The sequence below is a fragment of the Gallus gallus genome, chromosome 2 (assembly GCF_016699485.2).
Source record: "Gallus gallus isolate bGalGal1 chromosome 2, bGalGal1.mat.broiler.GRCg7b, whole genome shotgun sequence".
Taxonomy (NCBI): domain Eukaryota; kingdom Metazoa; phylum Chordata; class Aves; order Galliformes; family Phasianidae; genus Gallus; species Gallus gallus.
In genome coordinates, this window is record NC_052533.1 from 34,197,774 (window position 1) to 34,221,164 (window position 23,391).

Sequence of the window (23,391 nt, forward strand, 5' to 3'; positions counted from 1 at the left end):
ACAAAAACGGGCAGCTCTTTAGCATCACTGAGCTTTCAGAAGGACGAACTCCACTGCTGTAGAACTCCATCCCTCTCTGTGTAACAGAAGATGGGAAAGCAAACCACAGCTCAACAGTTTTTAATCATCGATCTCAGGCCACAGAAGAGACAGATTTAATCCATTCTTGTTTGGTTTTTTTGCTTTGTCTTTCCTTTTTATTATATAGAGACAATGATTATTCCCTGACAATGCATAAGATACTGCAATAATACCAAGCTGAGTGCAACATCTTTGGGACAACGTGGATGCATCCTTTCCTAACAAAGTAAGCCACATTTTACTGCTATGCTACTAAAAAGCTCTGAAGAAGGAAATAAAATGAAAACCTCAATAAAGCACTGATACATGCTACATAAAATAACAGTAATGCCTACAGAAACAGCATCGTGCAACTTGTGTATAATATGCTCATCGCCAAACCTGAAGCAACGACAGTCCTGAACTGATGTAACAATTTTCCTATAATTACTGTTAAAGAAGCTCTTATCTGTATTTTAGAGCAATGGCGAAGGCTACAGAAAATCTTTTCAGAACTCGTATTAGCACACGCCAGATAAAGTACAGCTGATACCTCTGAGTACACATTCCCCCCCAGTGCTCCTTTTTAAACTTAACTCTACGTGGTTTTATCTGGAAGGCTTCTGGAAAACAAACCCGGGTATTTATGCAGCTGCAGTTTGAACAGGAGCTTAAATGGGGTTCCTGCATTTATTGATAGACTAAAACCCACTTCTTTTCAGCCAGCCTGGAGAAATTTAGGTATTACAACCTCAGCAGCTACTCAACACCTTCAGAAATCATTATGACTGGCGCACAAACAGAGCAAGCAACGGCCCATTATTACCACTGGTGCAGTTTTAAACATCTTTATTTAAGCGTAAGTGAAAAGAAATATTTATAGCTATCCAGATTTCCACAGCGCTCTCTGAAGCGCAGCCATTTAAGCGACAGGAGCGCCACCTGGTGGTCAGGCACAGAAACAACTCGGGTTGAGCACATTGCCTTCCAAACCTCCAGCTGAAGGCTGTCGGCTCCTGCCTGCTTCCGTTGCAAAAAGCAATTAGAAGGTTCGTTTCCAACATTCACAGAATGTCCTAAGTACAAAAATAATTACATCCGAGACATCGGTAAGACCTGCTTATCTCTTGTGCCTGGAGTGACATCACGATATAAACGCCGCGCAAATATTTGTCCCAAAACTTCACAGATGTCACATCCTACTAAAACATGCAAATTATCACCATCTTAAATAAATACTTAAGTGCAGTGGCCTGTAATCCACGAAGCAGTCTTGGAACCGAGGTACTTTGGAGCATATTCTTGCAACTTTCTTCTGCCCTAAAAACACTCCTTTTTATTATTGAATAAAGTGAACTGTGTGCATCTCTGACATAGGAAATGACAGAACCCAACACAACAAGACTTAAGAATTCAGAAAATGCAGTATTACAAACAGAACAACCACAGCCTATTTTATATTTGCTGCAAGAGTCAAACCAAAGAGTGACTGAGAAAATATGGGTAAATAAGAATCCACTTTGAGTTCAACTTCATTCATATGTCAGTAACAGTACAGGGGTAGAAAAATGGTGTTTCCTACTGTTTAATTACACACAATGCACACAAATGTAAATCATTATGTCAGATACCCGTTTGATACAACCACCAAAGCTGCTTCTGCTGCAACTCACACATTGCACCCACCACAGTTATGAATACAACTGCATTTTCCTTACACTCACAGAAGTAAAACGATCCAGCAGCAGCACTGGTTCTGGATCTCATTATTTTCCCCATAGGCAGTATATGCTGGAACTATGAGGGCACAAAACAGAGGAGACAGCAATTTGCATCAAAACTTCAACTCTGCATGGCATCACACAGAACCACATGGAGTCCTACTGATTTCTGAACTCGTCTCCCAACATTTCAGCTCTCTATGCCATTTCATGCGGGAACACACCCATGCTGAATACACTGAACTTCTCTGCACAGTCTAAGAAATCACTGCTAGATAACTGTTCTCCTTTCAGCATAGAACAGCTCTGTATGCATCTTCAGCATATTGATTTGAAGTCAATTAGTATCATACTCCTGGTCTTCTAGAGTACGTATCCCAACTAATACTAATTAAGTGCTTAACTCTATTGGAAAAACAAAACAAAACAAAACCTCATTCATTCTGATGTCCCACAAAATTCTTTTTCAAGTTATTAAGACAGACAATTATTGCACGTATTTCTCACAGCAGCAAGAACTTCCAGGCGGAGCAACGTCTCTTCCCAAAATTGTCATTCCCATAATTGCTTATGTTAAAGCAGCAACAGTTCATGATGGATTCATCAGCACTTTACCAGTTCTTTGTTTGCCAAAGGTTCTGCAATGACTTCATCACGCATGAACTGTTCCTAGAGACAGCAAGTAGAGTTTTAGTTGGTTTTTATTTTTTTCTTGGATCTCCTCTTCCTCAGAAAAGCATCAAATAACCATTTGGTTTTCTGGTCTGGGTGTAACTGGCAGGAAATTTCCTCCCCAAAGATCAAACAATGGCTTTGGTTGGAAAGGACCTTAAAAGCCCTCCTAGTTCCAACCCCCTGCCTTGGGCAGGGTTGCCAACCACTTGATCAGGCTTCCCAGGGCCCCACCCAACCTGGCTACATCGCCTTCACAAATGGGGCATCCACAGCTTTTCTGGGCACCCTGTGCCACTGCCCCACCGCCCCAGGAATAGCAAATTTATCCTTGACATCTAACCTAGATCTCCCCTCTTTTATTTCAAAGCCAGTCTCCCTCATCCTTTAGCTATCAGACTGTGTAAACAGGAAGTTTTTTTTTTTTTTTTTTTTTTTTTTTTTTAAATAAGCCTCCTTTATGTACTTGAAGACCACAGTAAGGCCTCCCCACAGCCTTCTCTTCTCCACACTGAGCAGGCCCAGCTCCCTCAGCCTGTCATCACAGTGAGGTGCTCCAGCCCTCTGATCATCCTCAAGGCCCTCCTCCAGACCCACTCCAACAGCTCTTTATCCTTTGAGTGCTGGGAGCCCCAGGCCTGGACAGAGTACTGCAGATGAAAGCTGCAGCATGCCTTGTAAGCAACAAAAGCTATTTGGCCAGATGACCACTGCTGGAGTCACGGAGGCTGTTTTGCCTGCATCTCATCCTACGGTGACCCAAAGCCAGCACATTCTAAAGCTCAGGCACAATAGAAGATGCGGGGGACCAGAAAAACAACTGGGATAGGAGACAGCGTCACGAAAGGAAAGGCCACCGGCTGTCCAACAGCCGCATCCCGTTTTTATGAGCGCCTTTTAGAAACCACCATCGCATCTTTGTCAGGACACGACCAGCCCAACCTCGGCCCCCGCACCCACCTGGTCGTAGATGACGCGCAGGATGAGGGAGCAGCTGGGGCAGGTGGCCACATCCTCTCCGTTCTCCAGGTCCTCCTGCAACAGCCCACGGCACACAGTCACGCACCGGCCCACACGCCCGCGGCCTAACACCGCCTCCCCCTCACCGCCCCCCGCCGTTACCCGCGTGATGAGGAAGCGGTCCCCGCAGGGGCACGGGTAGCTGTACGTCTCCGTTTCCTCATCGTACTCGAAGTCTTCGATCTCCACCTCATCGTGGAACACCGCCATGGCTCCGTCACAGAGCGGGGACACACCGGAAGGGGCGGGGACGGCACCGGAAGGGGCGGGGCGGCGCACGCGCCACGAGCTGGCTCACGCGCTCCCTGCCGAGCGACGGAGGCGCTTTCCGTCACGTGACGCGGTGCCGGTAGGGGCTGCGGTGTGGGGGGGGGGGGCGGGCGGTGCGCCCTCTGACCGATGCCCGCCTGCGATCCCGGCCGGCCGAGGGCGCGGCCTTCCGCGCTCCCTGCGGAGGTGGCAGGGACGGGGCCCCGTGGTCCCCGTGCACTCCTTCGCTGTGGGTCGGAGGGAAAGCGTTTCGTGGTGACGATCTGTGGGCTGCGGGTGGGGAGTATCTCTCACCTGGTTTGTAAAAAGGGCTCTGTGCCGCTCCTTTGAGCGTCCCCGCTTCCCTCTCGTTGCCTTCTGTAGTGGTTTGATCTCCAGTGCAGCGCGGGTTCGCTGAAAGGCTGTCTCTCCCTTCAGATGCACGGGTAGGACTGAGGAAAGAAGAGGCCGCAGCGGTAGATGTCATGGTGCATTAACCCGGGGCCTGTGGCTCTCAGGGTAAGGAGAATGAGCTCTTCTGGAGGGAAGAGGCGCAAAAGAAGCGTTCATTTCTCTCTGCAGAGCGATGGAAGAAAGGGAGGGTTTGGAGTGGGTATCGGGGAGGGTATTTCTGTGAGGTTCCAGGTAGGGAAGAGGATAAGAAATAGAAGAATGGCCCATCAGAAGGGGAGCCTGAAGTGCTAAGAGGGCAGGGAATTGCAGAGGAGCCGGGTGAGCATGGAGGGTGAGGAGATAACGGGGGGGGGGGAGAGGCTGTTCCCTTTGGAAAGCCACGTCTCAGAGCTGCGTGTGGCAGAGCAGAGCCTGGGCTCATTTGAAGAGATGCTGGAACATATTAGTTGCAGTGCACTGATTTCAGGATTGGGAAGCAATTGATGATGCTGTAATGCAGGACCAGCAGGTGACCTCACTGGGAGCACCGCTGGGCAAGAATTAATAATTTAGGGCAGTGTCACTTCCTTTTTATGTGTAGAACAGCACATATTTATTTATTGAAATGATGGCCATCAAACTGAGTCTAGCTGTAAAGGACCGTCAACCCAAGGAGCAGAATTAAGCTACACCAAGAACATAAAATAGCTGAGTATCTTTGTATAGGATTTCGAAGTTGGGCCACGTATTTACCAGCAGATGTCACTGTGGTTGGTAGCAATTAATTGCAGAAAGGGAGCATGCAAAATGCTTCAAAAAAAGAATCTTTACTGTCAGTGCACAGCTTCTGAAGCAAAGCATTGTACTTCATGTAATTCATTTCATTGTATGATTTAGTTAAAGTCACAGCTATTGGGATAAGCTGCTCACATAAGTGTCCCCTTTCAAAGTTCTTTTATTTTTTTTTTTTACTTCTAATTGGTTTCGACTCAAAAGCCTAAACCAGGAGATATGGGTGGATGGTAACCAAGATGTCTGAAAGACTGTAGATTATAAAAGTGTTCTCATAAATCTGAGTAACTCAATGGTTTTTGAGCATGCAGGCTTTTCAGACTGACTATGCTGATGTTGATGAATGTGGTTGCTTCATTACATTTTCTTCATTACAATTTGTCTTGCTAACATACTGTAAGAACAGCAATAATTTTGTTATCATGCCTTCTATACATTTACATGAAGGAAATAACTAAGGTAAATAGAGAATAATCTTTACCTACTGTAGCAGAAGAGTTAGGAATAATTCCACTTCGAAAAGTTGCAAGCTGTGTAATTAAATGCTAAAAAGCTATTACAAATTATGGACAGGAAGTATTTCTTATGCTTGAAAGTGAGCATTTTCAGTACTTACAGTAAACGTATTCAGTTTCTGAACAGCCTAATTTATGAAAGCTCTGCTTCCCATTTATAAAGATTACAAACAGAACAAATTACTGAGTGACCAGCCAATGCAGCTGTTGTGAAAGCCTCAAGAGTGTAGGCCTGATTAGTGAAGCAAGCTGGATCATTGCCATTTAAAAGGGTTCAGAATGAAAAACAAAAACAATTTGAAAATAATTTATGTGCTTTAAGCTAAGAGAATGCAGGAGAAGAGATTAAAATGAAAATAAAAGACAAAGACTGCTTTGTAGAAGCAAGGGACTGCTTTTTAGAACTCGTATGATAGTGTGATAGGTGAGGAATAGTGTGAAAGACAACTATGCTGATCCACTCTAAGAAAAACAAAGGCAGATTTACAAGCAGTAAGAAATACCTTTTGGCTTACTATAAACATTTTCCTAAACTTGATAAATGAAGGATACTTTTGACTTGCTTTGAAAATTGTTAGTAGGTTACTCTGAAAGTAATGCCTCCCTTTGCATGTGTTTGTGGGTGACACCAAGATGTGTGGTGTGGTTGACATGCCCGAGGGGTGGGATGTCATTGAGAGAGTCTTAGACAGGCTTAAGCAGTGGGCCCAGACAAACCTCATGAGGCTCAATAAATCCAAGTGCAAAGTCTTGCACCCGGATCATGGCAACCACCACTATCAGTACAAGCTGGGGGATGTAAGGATAGAATACAGTCCTGCCAAAAAGGACCTTGGGGTACTGGTGGATGGCAGGCTGGACATGAGCCATGCAATGTGCCCTTGCAGCCCAGAAAGCCAACCATATCATGGGCTGCATCAAAAACAGTGTCGCCAGCAGGTCAAGGCAGGTGATCCTGTCCCTCTCTGCTCGTGCACTGGTGAGACCTCACCTGGAGTACTGCGTCCAGATGTGGAGTCCTCAGTATAGGAGAGATGTGGACTTGTTGGAGCACATCCAGAGGAGGATCTCAAAAATGATCCATGAACTGGAACACCTCTCCTGAGGTGTCTCCCTGAGGACAGACTGATAGAGCTGGGGCTGTTCAGCCTGGAGAAGAGAAGACTCTGGGGAAACCTGAGAGTGGCCTTTCAGTATATGGAAGGGAGCAGTAAGAAGTGGACAGGACTCTTTAGCAGGGTCTGTTGTGATAGGACAAGGGGAAATTGTTTCAAAATAAAGGAGAGATTTAGATTGGATATAAGGAAGAAATTTTTTACAATAAGGGTGGTGGAGCACTGGAACAGGTTGCTCAGACAGAAGTGGTAGAAGTCCCATCACCGGAGACATTCAAGGTCAGGCTGGATGGAGCTCTGACCAACCTTATCTAGCTGTAGGTGTTGCTATTCATGGCAAGGGAGTGGGTCTGGATGACCTTTAATCACGAATCACAGATGTTGGAAAAGACCTCCAAAATCATCCAGTCCAAATGTCCACCTACCACCAGTATTTCCCCACTAAACCAAGTCCCTTAGTATATCTGAATATTTATTGAACACCTCCAGAAATGGTGACTCAACCACATTCCTGGGCAGCATGTTCCTATGCCTAACCACTCTGTCAGAGAAGAATTTTTTCCTAATGCCCAACCTGAATCTCCCCTGGTGCAACTTGAGGCCATTCCCTCTACTCCTTGTCAATAGGTTACATGGTAGGAGAAGCTGACCCCCAGCTCACCACAGCCTCTTTTCATGCAGTTATAGGGAGTGATGAGGTCTCCCCTGAGCCTCCTCCAGACTGAATAATCCCAATTCCCTTAGCCACTCTCCATAAGACTTGTGCTCCAGAAGCCTCACAGCTTTATTGCCCTTCTCTGAACATGCTCCAGGGCCTTAGTGTCTTTCTTGTAGTGAGGGGCCCAAAACTGAACGCAGTACTTGAGGTGTGGCCTCATCAGTGCTGTATACAAAGGGATAATCGCTTCCCTGCACCTGCTATCAGAAATAATTGCTGCTACAAACCAGGATGCCATTGGCCTTCTTTGCCACCTGGGCACGCTGCTGGCTCACGTTCATCCGAGCATCAGCCAACACCTCCAGGTCTGTTTCTTCCACACAGTCTTCCAGCTGCTCTGCCCCAAGCCTGTAGCATTGTCTGAGGTTGTGGCTAAACTGCTGGGCCTTGGTGTTGGTGAACTTCATCCCACTAGCCTCAGCCTGTCCAGATCCCTCTGTAAGGCCTTCCTATCCCCAGGCAGATTCGACGCTTCCCCCCAGCTTGGTGTCATCTGCAAATTACTACTGAAGGTGCACTTCAGTACCTCTTGTCCCACATCATCAATGAAGATATTAAATGGAATAGGACCCCAATACTGATCCCTAGGGAACACTGTTCATGACTGGTTGCCAGCTGGATTTAACTCCATTCACCAGCACTCTGTGCCCAGCCCTCCAGCCACTTCTTTACCCAGCAAGAGCTGTACCTGTCCAGGCCACAGGCTGCCAGCTTCTCCAGGAGAATACCACTGTCAAAGGCTTTGCTGAAATCTGAGTAGCCTTTCCCTCATCCACCAGGTGGATCACTTGATCATAGAAGGAGATCAGGTTGGTCAGGCAAGAGCCTGCCTTTCATGAACCCATGCTGGTTGGGCCTGAGCCCCTGGTTGTCCTGCACATGTCATGAGGAGATTTGTTCCATAACCTTCCCTGGCACCGAGGTGAGGCTGACAGGCCTGTAGTTTTCCAGATCCTTCTTACAACCCTTCTTGTAGATAGGAGTCACGCTGGCAAGCCTCTAATCCTCTGGGACTTCTCTAGTTGACTAGGAACACTGATAGAGGGTGGAAAGCAGCTTGGCAGTCACCTTTACCAGCTCCCTCAGAACCCTTGGGTGAATCCCATCTAGTCCCAGGGACTTGTGACAGTCTGGATGGAAGGGACCCTTAAAGATAATTTTAATCATAAACAATTCTATGATTCTATTAATTTCCATGCTGTATGGCAAACAAAGTATTGGACCAGAGAGATTATCACATTACAAAGGAGTAATGAAATAAAGATCTTACCCATATCCCTGGACTCACAGAAGGACTCCAAGAGAAGTGATCTCCAGATAGGGATCCTTCCTCCTTGGGAGTCAGCCCTTAAATGGGGTCTAGGAGGTTACTCCTTCCACTTCTGGTCACTCAGGTGAAATTGCATTCACCTGTGCGCCTGCAGCTGACTCAGCGCTTGCCTCAGGTGGTCAATCAGAGGTTCAGGCCGTAATTCAACAGTTCCCATACACATGCGAATGATAACAGATACAAAGCGCACAATAACACTATTTGATAGACTGAAGTATCATAATTTTGCTGATGGTACATTCTGTCACAATCATCCAAGTTATCAGTAAGGTTAACAAACAGCTACCAGCCTTAGTATCAAACTCAGGGTAGTCTTGGTTACTGGCCAGCAGTCTTGTTGACTTGTATATGAGAACAAGCCATGTCAAACAGTGGGTATTTTATTTAATAAACATTCATGTGGGTTTTTCAGGAGCTGGTGATTCTAAAGACAGCCTGGTTATCATGGCTCGTGTTACCACATACATGGGCTTTACTATTCCTCACTTACTGAGAAGTGCCTGCAGACTTTGTCCTGCTCATTCTGCACTGGTGGTGTTGAGGCACTCTGCTTCTTGTTACTTGTACAGCGAATGGGTAAGTTATCCATCTACAAACACTTCTATTTTTTGAAGAGAACGTCACGATAACGCTTTGAAATAACAAATGACGAATTATTACAGACCTGTAAATACTTTGTAATCTCCAAATGTATATTGCTGCATATAATTCTGATTCAGAACTATGCCGTCTGGAATGTACGCTGGATTACACTGACAAATTCTTGGATGAGTAGAAATTCCTACCAGTAAGACACAGTAGCACAGCTGTCAAGATGACAATTTGTTTGCTTCTTGTTGCAGCACAATACAATCAAAAAGGAAAATGGATCACCTTGAGAGAACAGCAAATAATTTTCGCCAGGAGGTTAGTGTTGTGTTCTTTAGGATGTTAGTAAGTTTTCTTTCTGGTGAAGAAATGGGACAATTGTATTTGATTCATAGGACTTCATTTTCTCTTCAGATGGAGTCTCTTTCACATTTTTCCCCCTCTTTTTTTTATTTGATGCTGCTGTAAAAGTGGTGGATTTTGTGGTCAGTAGAGGAAATATAGGGAGGTATAAAAATTATTGTGATTCTGTTTACTCCAAGTTAGACAGGAAATTGAATAGAATTCTGGTCATATGGACTTTGATAGGCAAACAGAGACTTTTTCAGAGAATTAGGGCACTTTTTGACTGAAAAACCCTGTCTTTAATCCCCAGAACTTTGGGCAGTGGTGCCTAGTTTTTCTTCATTCTTTACATAGCTTTTCTCAGTGTTAAGGAGTTGATGATGGCAGGCCAATCCTGCCTTTGCCACAGAGCAGGATGAACAGTATGTGCCTCACACAATGCAGCATTAATGGGCGTGTATATTATAGAATATATACATATAGAAGAGATTTAGCACCTGTGGCATAGGCTGTGGGTGGATGAGACAAATGTGGGCTCATTGTGCCTGTTGGCAAAGCTGCTTTGGAAACCTTTTGTCTCAGAGCTCTGCTTCAGCAGCTCATGTCTAGCATTAGCACTTCCTTGGGTAGGGGCCAGCAGCCTTTCACATGGGTCTGACTTGAGAGCTCTGAGCTGGTACGGACAGCTGCATAAGGCTTGAGGTCTGAAGGAAACTGTATGAGCTAGGTGGAAGAAATGGGCTCAGTGGATGTCAAGGGGAAGTTCTTCACAGAGAGAGTGGTGAGGTTCTGGAACAGACTGCCCAGAGAGGTTGTGGAGGTTCCATTCCTGGAGGTGTTCAAGACCAGGTTGGATGGGGCCCTGATCTAGTACCAGATCTGGAGGTTGGTGTCTCTGCCTGTAGGCAGAGGAGTTGGAACTTGATGATCTTTGGGATCCCTTCCAACCCAAGCCTTTCTATGATTCAGTTCTGTGACAAATTCTCCGTGTGTCAGAGGGTTCTTTCTTTCTTTTTTTTTTTTTAAATGTTTGATTTATTCTTTGTTACTTTTTCCCCAACCACTTTAAAATCAGTTTATTTTAAATCCTCTGCTTGGTTTTAAATTCCATGTAATCACCAGCTGGCTTCTTCTAGTCTGTATTGCCTTATTTGGCCATTGCAGTCCTTTAGAAGGATGAAAGAATCATAGGTCTGTGTTGCATTAGCGTGCATGCCACACCTGTTGAAGACTGGTAACATGAAGGACAAGAACAAGTGCCTGATGCTTTGAAATAAAATGGCAAGGTTCCAGATAGTGTCCTCCTATCTCACTGCAGTATTGCTCATGGCCATCACACTTGTGATGTTCCAAAAATACTGTCTGAAGGTCTTTGATCACCCTGACAAATTTAACTTTTGTAGTATACTTATTAAGGATTACATTTCCAGTGCTCTATCGGATGTATTGGCCAAAGAACAAATTAGGGAGTGCTCAGAAGAGTAAAGAAAGGAAGGAAGAAGATCCAAGCTTAACGTCAATTTCCTGCACTTAAATGTTTCTCCATTAAAACAACCATTTAAGTAATTAATCTGACATTTGTCTTGTTAACAGAGAAAGACTGCTTTTCCCTTTTAATAGTGTCTGCTAAAGTGGAAAGGAAATGTTTGCTGCTTTATTTTAAATTGGCAAACGTCCTGCTGTTTTGTGGGACAGTAGATGTGTTCAGATGCTGCTTTATGAAGAAATTAATTTCCTGCCATGTGTTTTAAATTAGAGCATAGCTTCTTAAGTTTTGGTGGTTTTTTTTTCAGTCTATTTGATCTTACACAAATGAGAAGTGGTGAAGTTGTGGCGAGGTACTCTATTTCCTAATGTGGCAAATGGCATTTGCTTTTTTAATAGGGGATGTATATTGGCCTATTTAGAAAATATGTACAGCATTACTTTATTTGTAGAAGTAAAAATATAATAATCATCATCTCCTCTCCATCCCTCATCATCAGGCATTCATCTTATCATCTATGTTGTACTGATGGGCATCAAAGTGTTTAAATTTAAGTGGGAAACGCCTCCCCAAGTGATCCTGTTGCAAGATCTGCTCCTTATTTCCTTCCTTCCTCCCACCCTTCCTTCCTTCCTTCCTCCCACCATTCCACTACGGCTTTCCCATCCCATCCCCTCCCATCTGGTTGCCAAACCAAACTCTTATGTTAATGAGAAATGAATGCTTGTGTCACAGTTTCCTGTGTTCATAGATCACATATATGGTCAAATGGGTATATGTGTAAATCAGTAACACAAGGCATTCAGTTACCTGAAACTAGATACAAATCCAGAATTCTCCCAGTGACTTCAGTAGCAGCTGAGCTTTTGCAAGTTTCCTTTGTCAATTTTCACATCAGAGATTTGTTGTTGTTGCTGGAAAGATAAAGGAGCGTTTGCTTTGTGCAAATGTGGTGGTCTGTAAGTACAAAGCCATTTCTGCATTCATTAACTGGGTCTGTTCTTGTTTCTGTACCACAGTGAAAAAATGTTGGTGCCTTAGGTAGTGAAATAGTGCAGGTAATGTGAAGTGCCAGGTATCTCACTACAGATTCTGGACTACTTTTGCTGCAAATGCTGTTCACATCATGCAGGTACTTATTTTTCTTTTGTTTAGGTAATTTCACAAGCCAAAGTGTGTGGCATCACCAATGAATCAGAGACAGTCAAGAGACTACGTTTGGCCATCACAAATAAAGATTTTACTTTCAAAGCGGGACAGTGGTAAGACCTTATGACATATAAGGGAAAAAATCACTAGCCAAAGTGCACTGTATAAAAGTATTAATGGCCTCTGATAATTGGGCACTGAAAAATGGTAGTAATTTATATAATAGGATGTTGTGATAGGGCAAGGGGAAATGGGTTCAAACTATTAAGAGGGGAGATTTGGATTGGATGTAAGGAAGAAGTTTCTTAGAGTGAGGGTGGTGAGGCACTGAGCAGGTTTCCCAGAGAGGTGCTGGAAGCCCTGTCCCTGAAGATGTCCAAGACCAAGCTGGACAGAGCTCTGAGCACCTGATCTAGCTGTAGGTGTCCCTGTTCATGGCAGTGGAGTTGGACTAGGTTACCCCTAAGGGTACCTTCCAACTCAAACGTTTCTATGTCTCTAAGATGTTTTATTATTCATGGCTCAGAGGAGATGCTGTTACATGGCTAATTAGTATTAAATATTCTAATACTTATTTCTAAAGAGCAAAAGTATTTTTCTTTGGCTTATATGTGTTACAAGACTTCTTCAATAGTACTTTAGGATAGAATACAATAGGATTTTTCAATTGGGAAGGGCCTATAAAGATCATTGAGTCCAACCACCTCTGAAGTACACTTCATTCTGCAGGCTCTCTACAGTTTTTATTTACCAGTTGTTTGTTTTTCTTTTTACAGTAGAGCAGGGACTGCTGCTGATGTGGAAGTTATTAGTATTTTCAGTTACAATTTTATACTTAAATCAGAATTGCCTGTTTGTTTGTTTGTTTTTTTCCCCTTGGAAGTTTCATCTCTGAAAGGAAAGGCCTGGTAAGGTAGCTCCATATAGAAATACAGGCCGCAAACTTGAAAATAAAGTCTAATTGCTAAGCCTCGGAGGTAATTATCTGATTGCTTAAGCAAATGTACACCTTATTTTCCACCCCCGCTGTAGAAACAGAGTGGATTTTCATGTTTGTCTTTTTTCTTATTAAGAAATGCTCCCACTCCATCACTTTTTTTCCTCCCCCTCAAAGATTAATTAAAAAATATGAGTAGTTGCTTTTGGCATTGGTCATTTAAAAGATTCTTAAACTTCTTCTTGGCTTAGGCCATCTGAAAGTGGTTTTACTGGAATCAAACTATAGCTGCGAGGGTATTAACAGCATATGTTACTCTTACAGTGTTAATATGCTGGCTTTTAAATTTAGAACCAGAACACAAGATGTTGATTGCAATAATTTGTGTTTGTGGAGTAATTTGCTGCAGTTTTTGCACATGTGCAGTGACTCATATTAAAATTCTCGCTTGCCCATACTGAGAAAGTTCATTTACCCTCCAAAAATGCTTTAGCAATTATCATGCTGAAAACTGAAAGCTTTAATTATAATTACTCTTTTTCATTTTCTTTTTCTTCTAAAGTGTTCTAATGCTATTGTAAGGGATACAACAACTTTTCTGTACTCGAAGCTATAAACTGTGGTCACATTTTTTGATGAGTGGTACAAAATACCAGGCCACAATTTCCTGAGTAGAAAAGGCTAATTTGTTAGTATCTGCTATAGCAGGATGTTGCAGCCAAAGATTGTCACTAATATGTATGTGTATATGTATGAAAGTGTTTTGTTTAGCCAGATTTTCAGAATCAAAGGTGAATTTGTTTTGCAGGCGTGCTGGTAGATGTTGGCCTTTATCTGACTTTAAGTAATAATGAAGACTTGTTGCTGTTATCTGTTTTAATTTCCTAAAACAAGCACTGAGGTGTATGCATGTTATAAATAACTTAGAAGTAGCTCTATGGTTTTGTTTCTCATCTTCAGCAACTGCTAATAGTTATTCTTTTCTGAAATACTTGGCTTAGGTAGCCCTTAAAAGGAAGAAAATGAAAAGCAACCCAAAGATCTTCACAGTTCTACCTCTTTTTGTGCCTTTTCTTTTTGTGAAGTTATGTAATATGTTCATTTTTTCCTCTGCAGTTCTTTTTACTTAAGCTGTCACATACTGCATTTCATTGCGGCCTTCCCCTCCTTGCACACAGCTGAGACATGCCATCAGAGATACAAACTAGTCCACAAGTTATAGTACACTGTGTTCTGAAATCTCTCATCATGACTTAATTGGGAAAGAAATGCTAACATAAAAAGAGAAGTACATTAGCCATGAAGAACTTACCCTTATATGTCAAGGAAAACGTAACTTGAATGTAAGGTGGTGTTTTACAGCATAAATATAGTTTCTTTTCAGTGGTCTGAAGTGTAAGGTAGTTTTCCACCAGAGGGTGGTAAAGAGCTGCAGTAGCTTCTTGAGTCTTTCATACAGTAACTGCTGCAGGGGAACAATCATCCTTTCATATCTTTGGTTCTGACTGTTAGACACGCTGAGCTTTATTGTCAGAGGGGCTGCAAAAATAGAGGATAACAAAAAAAAAAAAACAAAACAAAGTGGAATGCCAGATTTTTTGGATCTGTTGGTCTTCTCAGGTGTTGGTGTTTGTCTTTGCATTTGCAGTGAGCTGACAATTGCACTTCTACAAGCCATCAAGTTTATTAGCTTGTATGCACCAGTATCACCATAGCATTGTGCACTACTCACTTCAAGAGAAAGAGAGGATAGTTTTCTTTGGAGGGTGAAGCTTTGTAGGAAGTCACCAGGAAAGATTTCTTTTTTCTTCCAGTCGTAAAGCCAGTCAAAGTGCTGCTCTCCTCCCTCATTTATTTATTTACTTATTTATTTTTGTGGTCTCCATGCAGAAGACAGCCTTGGTGCTTAAAGAAAATATGCACTGGAGGCCAGCTACTTCATGTTACATCTCATTTAACTAATACTGAGCTGCCTTAACTACAGCTTGCACTGAGAAATCATTACAAAGTACTTGGCATTGCTTACCAGTGCAGTTGTTCCCTAAGTGGAGCAGCACAATTGATTTTAAACGTTAGATTTATTTTGAAATACAGCAGTTTTGTTATCTGCTATAGAAAATTGATGCATTTAAGCGTTTTGACAACACTGAGGAGCTTAAGTGTTAGATTATATACTAACGTCAAACTTTTCCTACTATTTGGAGCGTCAAAGCCTTACTTTCATGGAAACAAATTGCAGTTCATGCATAGCAATGGCTTGCCTTTTATACTATCCAGTTTCTGGTTTTGCAGAAAGTTAGCCGTGTGTTCTAACTGCTCATTTCCAGAAACTGATGCATGATTTTCTTTTGCTTAAAAGGAATTGTAGTAATTTATTCCCCTTTACTGCCAACTGGAAAAAGACAACTGCCACCAGAGGGCAATGCAGTTCAATAAGTAAAGCAGTTCTACTTGTTTTAGTAACTCCACATAAGGAATTTTTTTACTCTTTTTTTTCCTTCAGGTATTTCATCTTCCCAAGAAATGAAAGTGTTAATTCAAAAATATATTCCCCAAAGTTAGTTTTCCAACCTTCCTTTGTTTGAGAAAAAAAGGAAATAACAAGGTGTAACGCAATGGAATACACAGCAATGACAGCAGAGTAGCAAGACCCCAGGCTGCAGCAAGTGAGGACTTGCTCAAATGCAACAGCCATGGGCTCAGAAATAAAGGAAGGAAGCTCCTTACCTTTGGAAGACCCCAGATAGGCAGGGATCTCTAGAGAGATGCCCTCGCCTCCACTGCCAACCCTTCAGTGAGGTCTGGGAAGGGGTGGATCCTGGCTCCAGCCCTTCCGGTCACTCAGGTGCATTCCATGCAGCTGAGCTCCCCTGGGTTGGCCCTGCCTTCCTACCAGGTGCTCAATCACTGGTTGGAGCTGTGTCTTAGCATTTCCACTACACAAAGGCACTGAAAAGAGTGGGTTTTAAGCCACTCTGTTGGGCCTTATGATGTGGGTTTTTTTGCTGTGTTTTTACTGAGTAAATTATTTACTTTAACACTTATCATTCTAATCTGCTGCATCTAATGCTGAAGGCAGAACAGATTAAAATCCTGACGGTACAGTAATGGTGATGATGTTTCTAGATGACAGTAAGTGAAAGAAAGCAGTGTTACTCAAGATTAGGTCAATTTTTTGGAAAAGTTGTGTTCTGGAAGTGAAGATGTTTTTGTCCAGGACACATAACTGAAACAAAGCCAGCAGTTTTGTTTTAGTCACTGTGTTCCATGTTTCAATTTTTGTTTCTGACCAATTTTTAGGGTTGATTTCTTTATTCCTGGCGTATCTGTGATTGGGGGATTCTCAATGTGTTCAAGTCCTGGTCTGCTGGAACGAGAAGGAGTGTTAGAGCTTGCAGTGAAGTACACTGACCATCCTCCTGCTCACTGGATCCACACTGAGGTAAATGAGATAAACTTCTGAAGTGCATTTTGCCATTTTTTCATTTTTGGGGGGTAGCGGTGTTAGTCTGCTTTTTGTATTGACTACGAAACTCCTCTTGACTTGTTCCACCATTGTTAGATGTTAAAATCTTGAAATGGGATACTGATATGGTAATTTAGTTATTGTGATCTTTTGCCTCAAGTTGTGCATGGTGGGCCTCATGATATTGCAGTCTCTATGGGTTCTCACACCTCTGGAGCTGAATGCACTGAAATCCGGAATTTCTGTAGTATTCTTTTAAGCATCCATATTTCTGTAATATTGACATAATCTAAGACTTGATTTTTTGCTACGTTAAAAGTAAGGTCTGACACTTTGTCCTCTTGCAATGTTCTGTTCATCTGGTTAGCCCACTCAGTTAGTCAGAAGAGTACCATCTACTGCTGATTCTACTTCATCGATGATTGTAGTTCATCCTGTTAACTTTTGTTCTTTTCACATCCTGTTCACTATGATGTGTGCACTTACTGCTTCCTGTCTGGCATTCACTTCGCTTAAACGTGGCTGCAGGATTTAAATTGATAGGTTCTTTCAGGTTTACAAGAATTGACAATATCTGAAGAATATCTGAAGCGTAGCAGGCATGCCAGCAGAAACATACAATAGCTAAAAGACAACACCCTGTCTTTTGGTGACGCTCTTCGGAGAGAATGAGGGCCTCACTTCATAATTCCCAATCTCTGGAGGCTGTCTTAGGAATTTTAATGTCCCATTCATTTTGCCATTGATGAATTTTCTGGTTGGATTTACAGGAAGATCTTTAGTTAGAAGGTGAGCTAGTTCAAACATGATGCTGTAGAAAGACCTGCCAGGTGTGTATTGACTATTCTATCAAATCAAAAGTGCATCCTTTTACCTGAGAAAAGAATTAAAACCTGGCAACCTAGAATTTAAGCAGGTTGTTTGTATGGTGAAACAAAATCTCAATTGCTTAAAGGTTACCTGTAAAGGAAGTTGGTATCTCTGAGTAAAAGATGCCATGGGAACAGTACGGATTTACTTAGTGTAACTTATTTTCAGAGGTATTCGTATTTAATGTGTGGGTTGTATGCTTCACTTATCTAAGGCATTTCAGATGAGACAAGAATGAGATTGTTTTGGTCTAAAACTGCTTATTTCCACTACAGATACCGTATCCTATGCCCTCCCTCTGCAGCATGAATCTGGAACACTTCTGGATTCATGCTTATTTCTAACAGTGAAATTTAGTGAGAAAGCCTGCACTTTACATTGAAAATGGAGAGAGAAATTTGTTTCAGGTTATAAATGCTGATTGCCTTACACTACAGCCGAGTGGTTATGCTTCTATGCAGTAGTTAGGAAAGACAAGAAACCTTGTTCTCAGTGGCTGTGCTCGCTACGAGGAAGCCCTTGATTCTGCACAGTACCTGCTGAGGGCCTCCTTCCTTCTAGAATTGTCGAGTGTTCAGGCCTTTGCTTACTGTACAGTCAATGATGGAAATCCTTTTGTTTCAGTTACTGTTTTTCTCCTTTTTTCCCCCTCCTCCTTTTGTTTACCCACCATGGATATGGTCTAAAACGAGCCATGTTTTCTGCTCCTGTTGATTTTGCTAACTTCCAGTGATGTGGGAGAACTCACCTGACTCCTCTGTACTACATTTTCACCCTCCAACAAGCGGCACTTGGTTACCAAGAGGATAGTGATCCAAATGTTTTACTTATTGGAGTTTGGCTTTCCATACGTCCTTCCCCCTCAAAAAAAAACCTCCAAACCCACCACACTTTGGAAAGTTTCTCCTAAGAATCATTTTTTTCTGTCCCAGGAGAGAGGGAGGTTTTCACTCTGTTCTTCTTCTGCAGCTCTCAAGCTGCAAATGCAGAAGTGGCTCTGCAAGAAATACTCATGTAGATACTTGCTTCGTTTCTGGGTGGTTTCTTACTTTTTTGAATGGGACAGAAAAATCTTGAGTCTGTGCAACTCATTCTGACTTCCATGTCCTCACAGCAGGGCCCTTCCTGACATGAGTCTGCGCTTGGGTAAAATTGTGATCTCGCATGTTAACCTTGGGCTTTCACTTCCAATACTGCTGCTGGAAAACATGAATCATTCCTCTTTCAGCTCTTTTGGGGGTGGATGGGGGGACGCACCGTCCTGCCCTATCAGAAGACTGAAACTTCTGAAAGTAGCAACAGATCTCTAGAGAACACTTTAAAAGATAACTTCAGATAACTGCATTTATTTTACCGTCCCCTAGTTTTCCCTCATTGGTCAGTAAGAATAAAAACTCACAGTTCAGCACGTCTTGTGACTCTGTGATGCAAGAAGACTATTTCAGACTTGTTTTGAGTTTTGAAATTAAATATCTTCTTTTCCATCCTAGTGTACTCTTGACTCAGAAGTGGCTCTGCGAGTGGGAGGTGATTTCTTCTTTGATCCTCAGCCTGGTGACACCCCTGTAAAACTAGTGCTAATAGCAGGGGGTGTTGGAATTAACCCCTTGTTTTCTATACTGCTGCATGTAGCAGATCTTCATGGATACCAAGAGAGTAAAGGAAACGGATACAAAATGGGAACAGTGAAGCTGTACTACAGTGCAAAAAATACAAGTGAACTCTTATTTAAGGTAAATGATAACTAAAAAAAGAACTCTAATACTCAGCAATTAGTACATGTATCATTTTGTTGCCAGGTCACAGAGAACCCCTTCTGTGTAAGACATTGTTCAGACAGGCCAAAGTCACTTCCTGCCTCAAATCCCATCTGCATTTTGTTACTTACTACGCACAAATAATGTGCATATGTACAAATTTCAGATGTTGTTGGACATACCTGCTTGCATTGACTGCACTGGTAAGCTGACTAGCCCTGCATGGCTGCATTTTCCTATAACCTCCTAAGAGCATCATGGTATATCAGACATCATATATACTGTAATATATTTGTCTATATACATAGTAGTAGTTTGCATAATGCTGTATACTGTAATAGGAGAACCACATAACTTCTGTACAGATTCTGTTGAATTTAAAGACTAGTAAGAGCAATTATAGCCAAAGAAAAAACTTCCCAAACTCATAGGGAAGCTTTGTTGATAATACATTATTATTGGGTACTAGTGTATGAATGAAGGAGTTTATCAGCAGTTCTTACAAGGCACTTGTAACAGGGCTTTGTAAGCATTTACACACATTTATCACACATTCAGCCATTAAGGGCTACTGATGATGTTTTAGGGTCTCATTAGCACAGCTTCTGTGAAGAAGCATCCCTAATGATACAGGTTTCTCTGAAGAACTGAGAACTTTTAAGGTCAAGGTGCAAGTTGATGATAACTCCAGAAATGGTATAAAGGATCCACTACTAGTTTTGCCCAAAGGATTGAGGAAACAGGATTGCTGGGCTGTGTGTTGTTGGGAGATTGACACACATATATCACCAGGAGGAACTGCTAGGTTTTTGCTGATGTTCTGGAGGACATATTCCCTGAAGCAGCAGCCTACGTATAGTGCTGTCCTTCTGCTTGTCAGCCTACTCGTTTGGCATGTGCTCTGGTTTCACAGGTATATGCACTGCTTTGAAAATCTTATTCTCTGAAACAGGAGAAGCATGCAATCTTAAGATTACAATTACAAAGACTACCATATTAACTTGACTACTTCAAGATGCCATTTAGCTCATTTCATGTGGACTGAATGTTGTCCTTTATTGTGGCTGGGACAGTGGGATAGGTGTTTTCCCTTAGTTCTGTACTGCTCAGCTGTTTGCTTTAGTTTGTACAGCAGCTTACTAGGCTGCAGAGATCCTGCTGAGCTGTTCACATTCTCCTCCGTTCAGTTAAAGAGAGCCTGTCTATAGCTCTAGGATACTGGAAGACATTACATGGTGGTTTATGTCCCATGAATCATACCTGCCACTTTCTGTCCTCGTCTCTGAGTCACACAGAGGTAGCTTACACGTAGGTGCTGAGAATGATTGCAGCATTATTTAAGCATGTTAAGGCCTGCCTTAAACTGCTTCAGTATACTTTCCAGGTAGGTCTTGGGACTTCAGTTCAACAGGACATGGCTTGTTTCAAAAGTGCTATCAAACTGTACGTGGTTCCACATGGAGGAGTTTACCGTCCCATTTGGACCAGTGAAAATGGGCCGACATTAAAGTACTTACTAGTGGAATAGTGTACAGCAGTGCCTTATCTGCTGTTCTTTATTCCCCAGCTTTTTATGGAGTCAGAAACGGGCTTGTCTATTGAATAAAATCTGTTTAACTTTTTTTTTCTTCTTTTTTTGCGAAGTAATCCATAGTAGTCTGTTCAATGCAGTAACTGGTCTGTAAGCAACACATAGAAATGAGCTAATTCACCTGTTCACGGAATAGAAATTATTTCCACAGTACCCATTCCAGCAGTGAAAACCCCAATTAATATAGAATCCGGACAGTAAACAAGTCCTCGTTTCAGAGTGTCGACAGCATCTGACTGACAGGGGTTTCTTTGGTTGTTTTCTTCTGTTTTGTTTTTAATTATGATTTGAACCAATACCACTGGGTTTGTAGTGGTAACTACCACAGTTGTGAATAACACCATAGTTGGTTTTACTTGGAGAAGGACGGAAAGGATCTGATATTCTTACAAGGTAAAGGAGCTGGGACTCAAAAAGTTTGTAAGAAATGGCAAACGTATACTGCATGTTTCTGGTTTTTTCCAAATGGAAAACAAATATGAAAATAAAAGGGAAAAAAACACAAAGTTATATGGGAAAAAAACAGGAAAGGAGATACAAAACTCATTCTTAGATCCAAATCTTACAAATTACAACCTATTGTAAAACAGGAGGAAAGCACTAACAACAGAGCTGGTAGCATATTCAGATTCCAGGTATAGAAATTCAGCGTACTTCTGCAGATCGGCCCTTTGAAGTCAAACCCACAGAGTACTCAGTGCTGAAATGCAAAGTCGTGGTTCTCACTCATGATCACTGGTGTTCTGGGGCAGTATGCAAACATCTGCTTTGATTTAATGGCTTGTGGTATAAGAAAGTATGTTTAACATTACAGAAAAATATTCTTGGTTTGATGAGTGCATTTCCTGGAAAGATCACATGTCGTTTCCACGTTACCCAGCAGAGCTCACCCATCTGTGAAGAACTTCAGCCCCACGTCACAGGTACGCACCATGGCACTGTGCTCATTTCTCAAGTGCTAAGTTTGATTACCTCCTTGAGGAGGAAGTTGAATACAACTCGTTCTAGTGTACACCTACCTACATCAGTTAGTATTTTTAAAGATTCAAAATGAGATGTGAACGAAACATAAATCATTTCAGTGTATGTATTATGCTTTGGAGAAAAGTTATACTTCTGCGGTTTTTGTTTTTCCTTCTACTGAAGTGCTTCTGCTAAACCTCATACTGGTATTTCCCACTGAAACCTTATTCCAGCAACTAGTATTTACTTTGCTTAAGACTGATGAAGGATAAGATTGGCTGTTTGCAAGAGGCACTTCATCACATTTCCATTTCTGTTGTATTTGTCTTCAAGATAATTATCTGTTTTTTCATCTGAATGCAGGATTTTTAGTTGCAAGCAAGCCATGTTCAGTGACTAATAGCCCATGCATTCCAACTGGAAGTAGGGATCTAAATCCCCAGGAGAACAAATTGTTCCATAGCCCCCAAAACTTACCTGTTATCCTTAACTAAGCCTGACACTTTTAAGAAATGAGCACTTGCAGTACCCCTGACTGCTCATTCTTTTTGAACTGAGTAAAGATTTCCGTTCTCATTGCCTACTTTTTTTCTTTTTTTTTGTCAGAGGGAAGAATATCTGAAAAGGATCTGGAAAAACATGTATCTAAGGATACTTTGTGGTACATCTGTGGTCCACCTCCAATGATAGAATCGATATCCGAACTGCTGTACAACTCTGGTGTTCCTAGGAACTGTGTTTTCTTTGAGAAATGGTGGTAATGAACAGAAAGTAAATTGGTTTTGGTGCATTCTGATGAGATAAAATGTACAGAAGATGGACTTGAATTACTTGGAAGATTTTATTTCATAGATTAAGCTGTCCTCAATCATGACAGTGTTTCTTTAATTTAACGATAATACAACTGCAACACAGTGCTGCTGCTTTTGAAAAGAAAAGTGATTTTATATTAAAGCCATCAACTGTTGTGGTTTGTGGATGATTTGCCTACTTCTGGGTAGCAGCATATTTTCTTTCATATTGTTTGGCAAAAAAAGGCTCTCAAAACGTCGCTCTTTGAAGGGGTGACTGTGCTTCAGAGTACAAAGCCAACGTTTTATTCCCCCAGTTTGCAGAAAAACTCATCATAGAAATGTTGAGAATAATTTAAAAGAAGGCCACAGTGAGAGAATTACGTAATCATTAAAATAGTTCAGGTTCTTGAGTGGTAGATTCCCAGTTTATACCTGAAGACTTCAAAAAAGGAACACCTAAATTACTGAAAACACTAATTTATATAATATTATTTTTAAATGTTAGATGTGGCCTCTTCTTTGTTAGTGGCTTTTTTTCCTTGAGTTAAGTGACGGTCATCCAACAGGTAATACAGCAACTTTTCTCCCTTCAGCATCCCTCCACTTTGCTTTTAGCTCATGCTGAGCCTTGCCACTCCAAACCTTTTGTATCAGTCTTAGCGACTGTAGGATACATAGCTTGTAGGTTTCTGCTGCCACATCTGCATCCACCTTGTCTACAGACACAGTGAGACAGACGAAGTAGGCACCTCCTGGCCCCAACTTTGAGTGCAGCATAAGAACAGGACCGAAATGTGTGGCAGTTGGTGCAGAGGTTGCAGATGACTGGCTGAAATAGTCCTGGAGGTTCTCACTGAGTG

At 42.1% G+C, this 23,391-nt stretch overlaps 2 protein-coding genes across 2 annotated transcripts; one reads left to right on the forward strand and one right to left on the reverse strand.

Moving 5' to 3' along the window:
- Positions 1–892: 892 nt before the first annotated feature.
- DPH3P1 (diphthamide biosynthesis 3 pseudogene 1) lies at positions 893–3,717 on the reverse strand. Its single transcript, NM_001302106.2, has 3 exons — positions 3,576–3,717; positions 3,414–3,488; positions 893–2,450 (listed from the first exon to the last, which is right to left on the reverse strand). The coding sequence occupies exons 1-3, from the start codon at positions 3,681–3,683 to the stop codon at positions 2,385–2,387; spliced, it is 249 nt and encodes an 82-aa protein (NP_001289035.1). The 5' UTR covers positions 3,684–3,717; the 3' UTR covers positions 893–2,384.
- Positions 3,718–3,768: 51 nt separating this feature from the next.
- On the forward strand, positions 3,769–22,702 carry OXNAD1 (oxidoreductase NAD binding domain containing 1). The gene is given in 10 exon segments (NM_001395939.1): positions 3,769–3,822; positions 4,161–4,241; positions 8,998–9,147; positions 9,149–9,161; positions 9,428–9,491; positions 12,160–12,266; positions 16,391–16,532; positions 18,917–19,159; positions 21,589–21,697; positions 22,344–22,702. Coding segments are annotated over 8 exon segments (951 nt in total). The 5' UTR covers positions 3,769–3,822; positions 4,161–4,241; positions 8,998–9,029; the 3' UTR covers positions 22,499–22,702.
- The last annotated feature ends 689 nt before the right edge of the window (positions 22,703–23,391 follow it).

Coding starts and splice junctions, on each gene's coding strand:
- DPH3P1 (NM_001302106.2), bottom strand. CDS start 3,683: ATGGCGGTGTTCCACGATGAGGTGGAGATCGAAGACTTCGAGTACGAT. Junction 3,489..3,575: donor ACCGCTTCCTCATCACGCGG/GTAACGGCGGGG, acceptor GGGCTGTTGCAG/GAGGACCTGGAGAACGGAGA. Junction 2,451..3,413: donor TGCGCGTCATCTACGACCAG/GTGGGTGCGGGG, acceptor TGCTGTCTCTAG/GAACAGTTCATGCGTGATGA.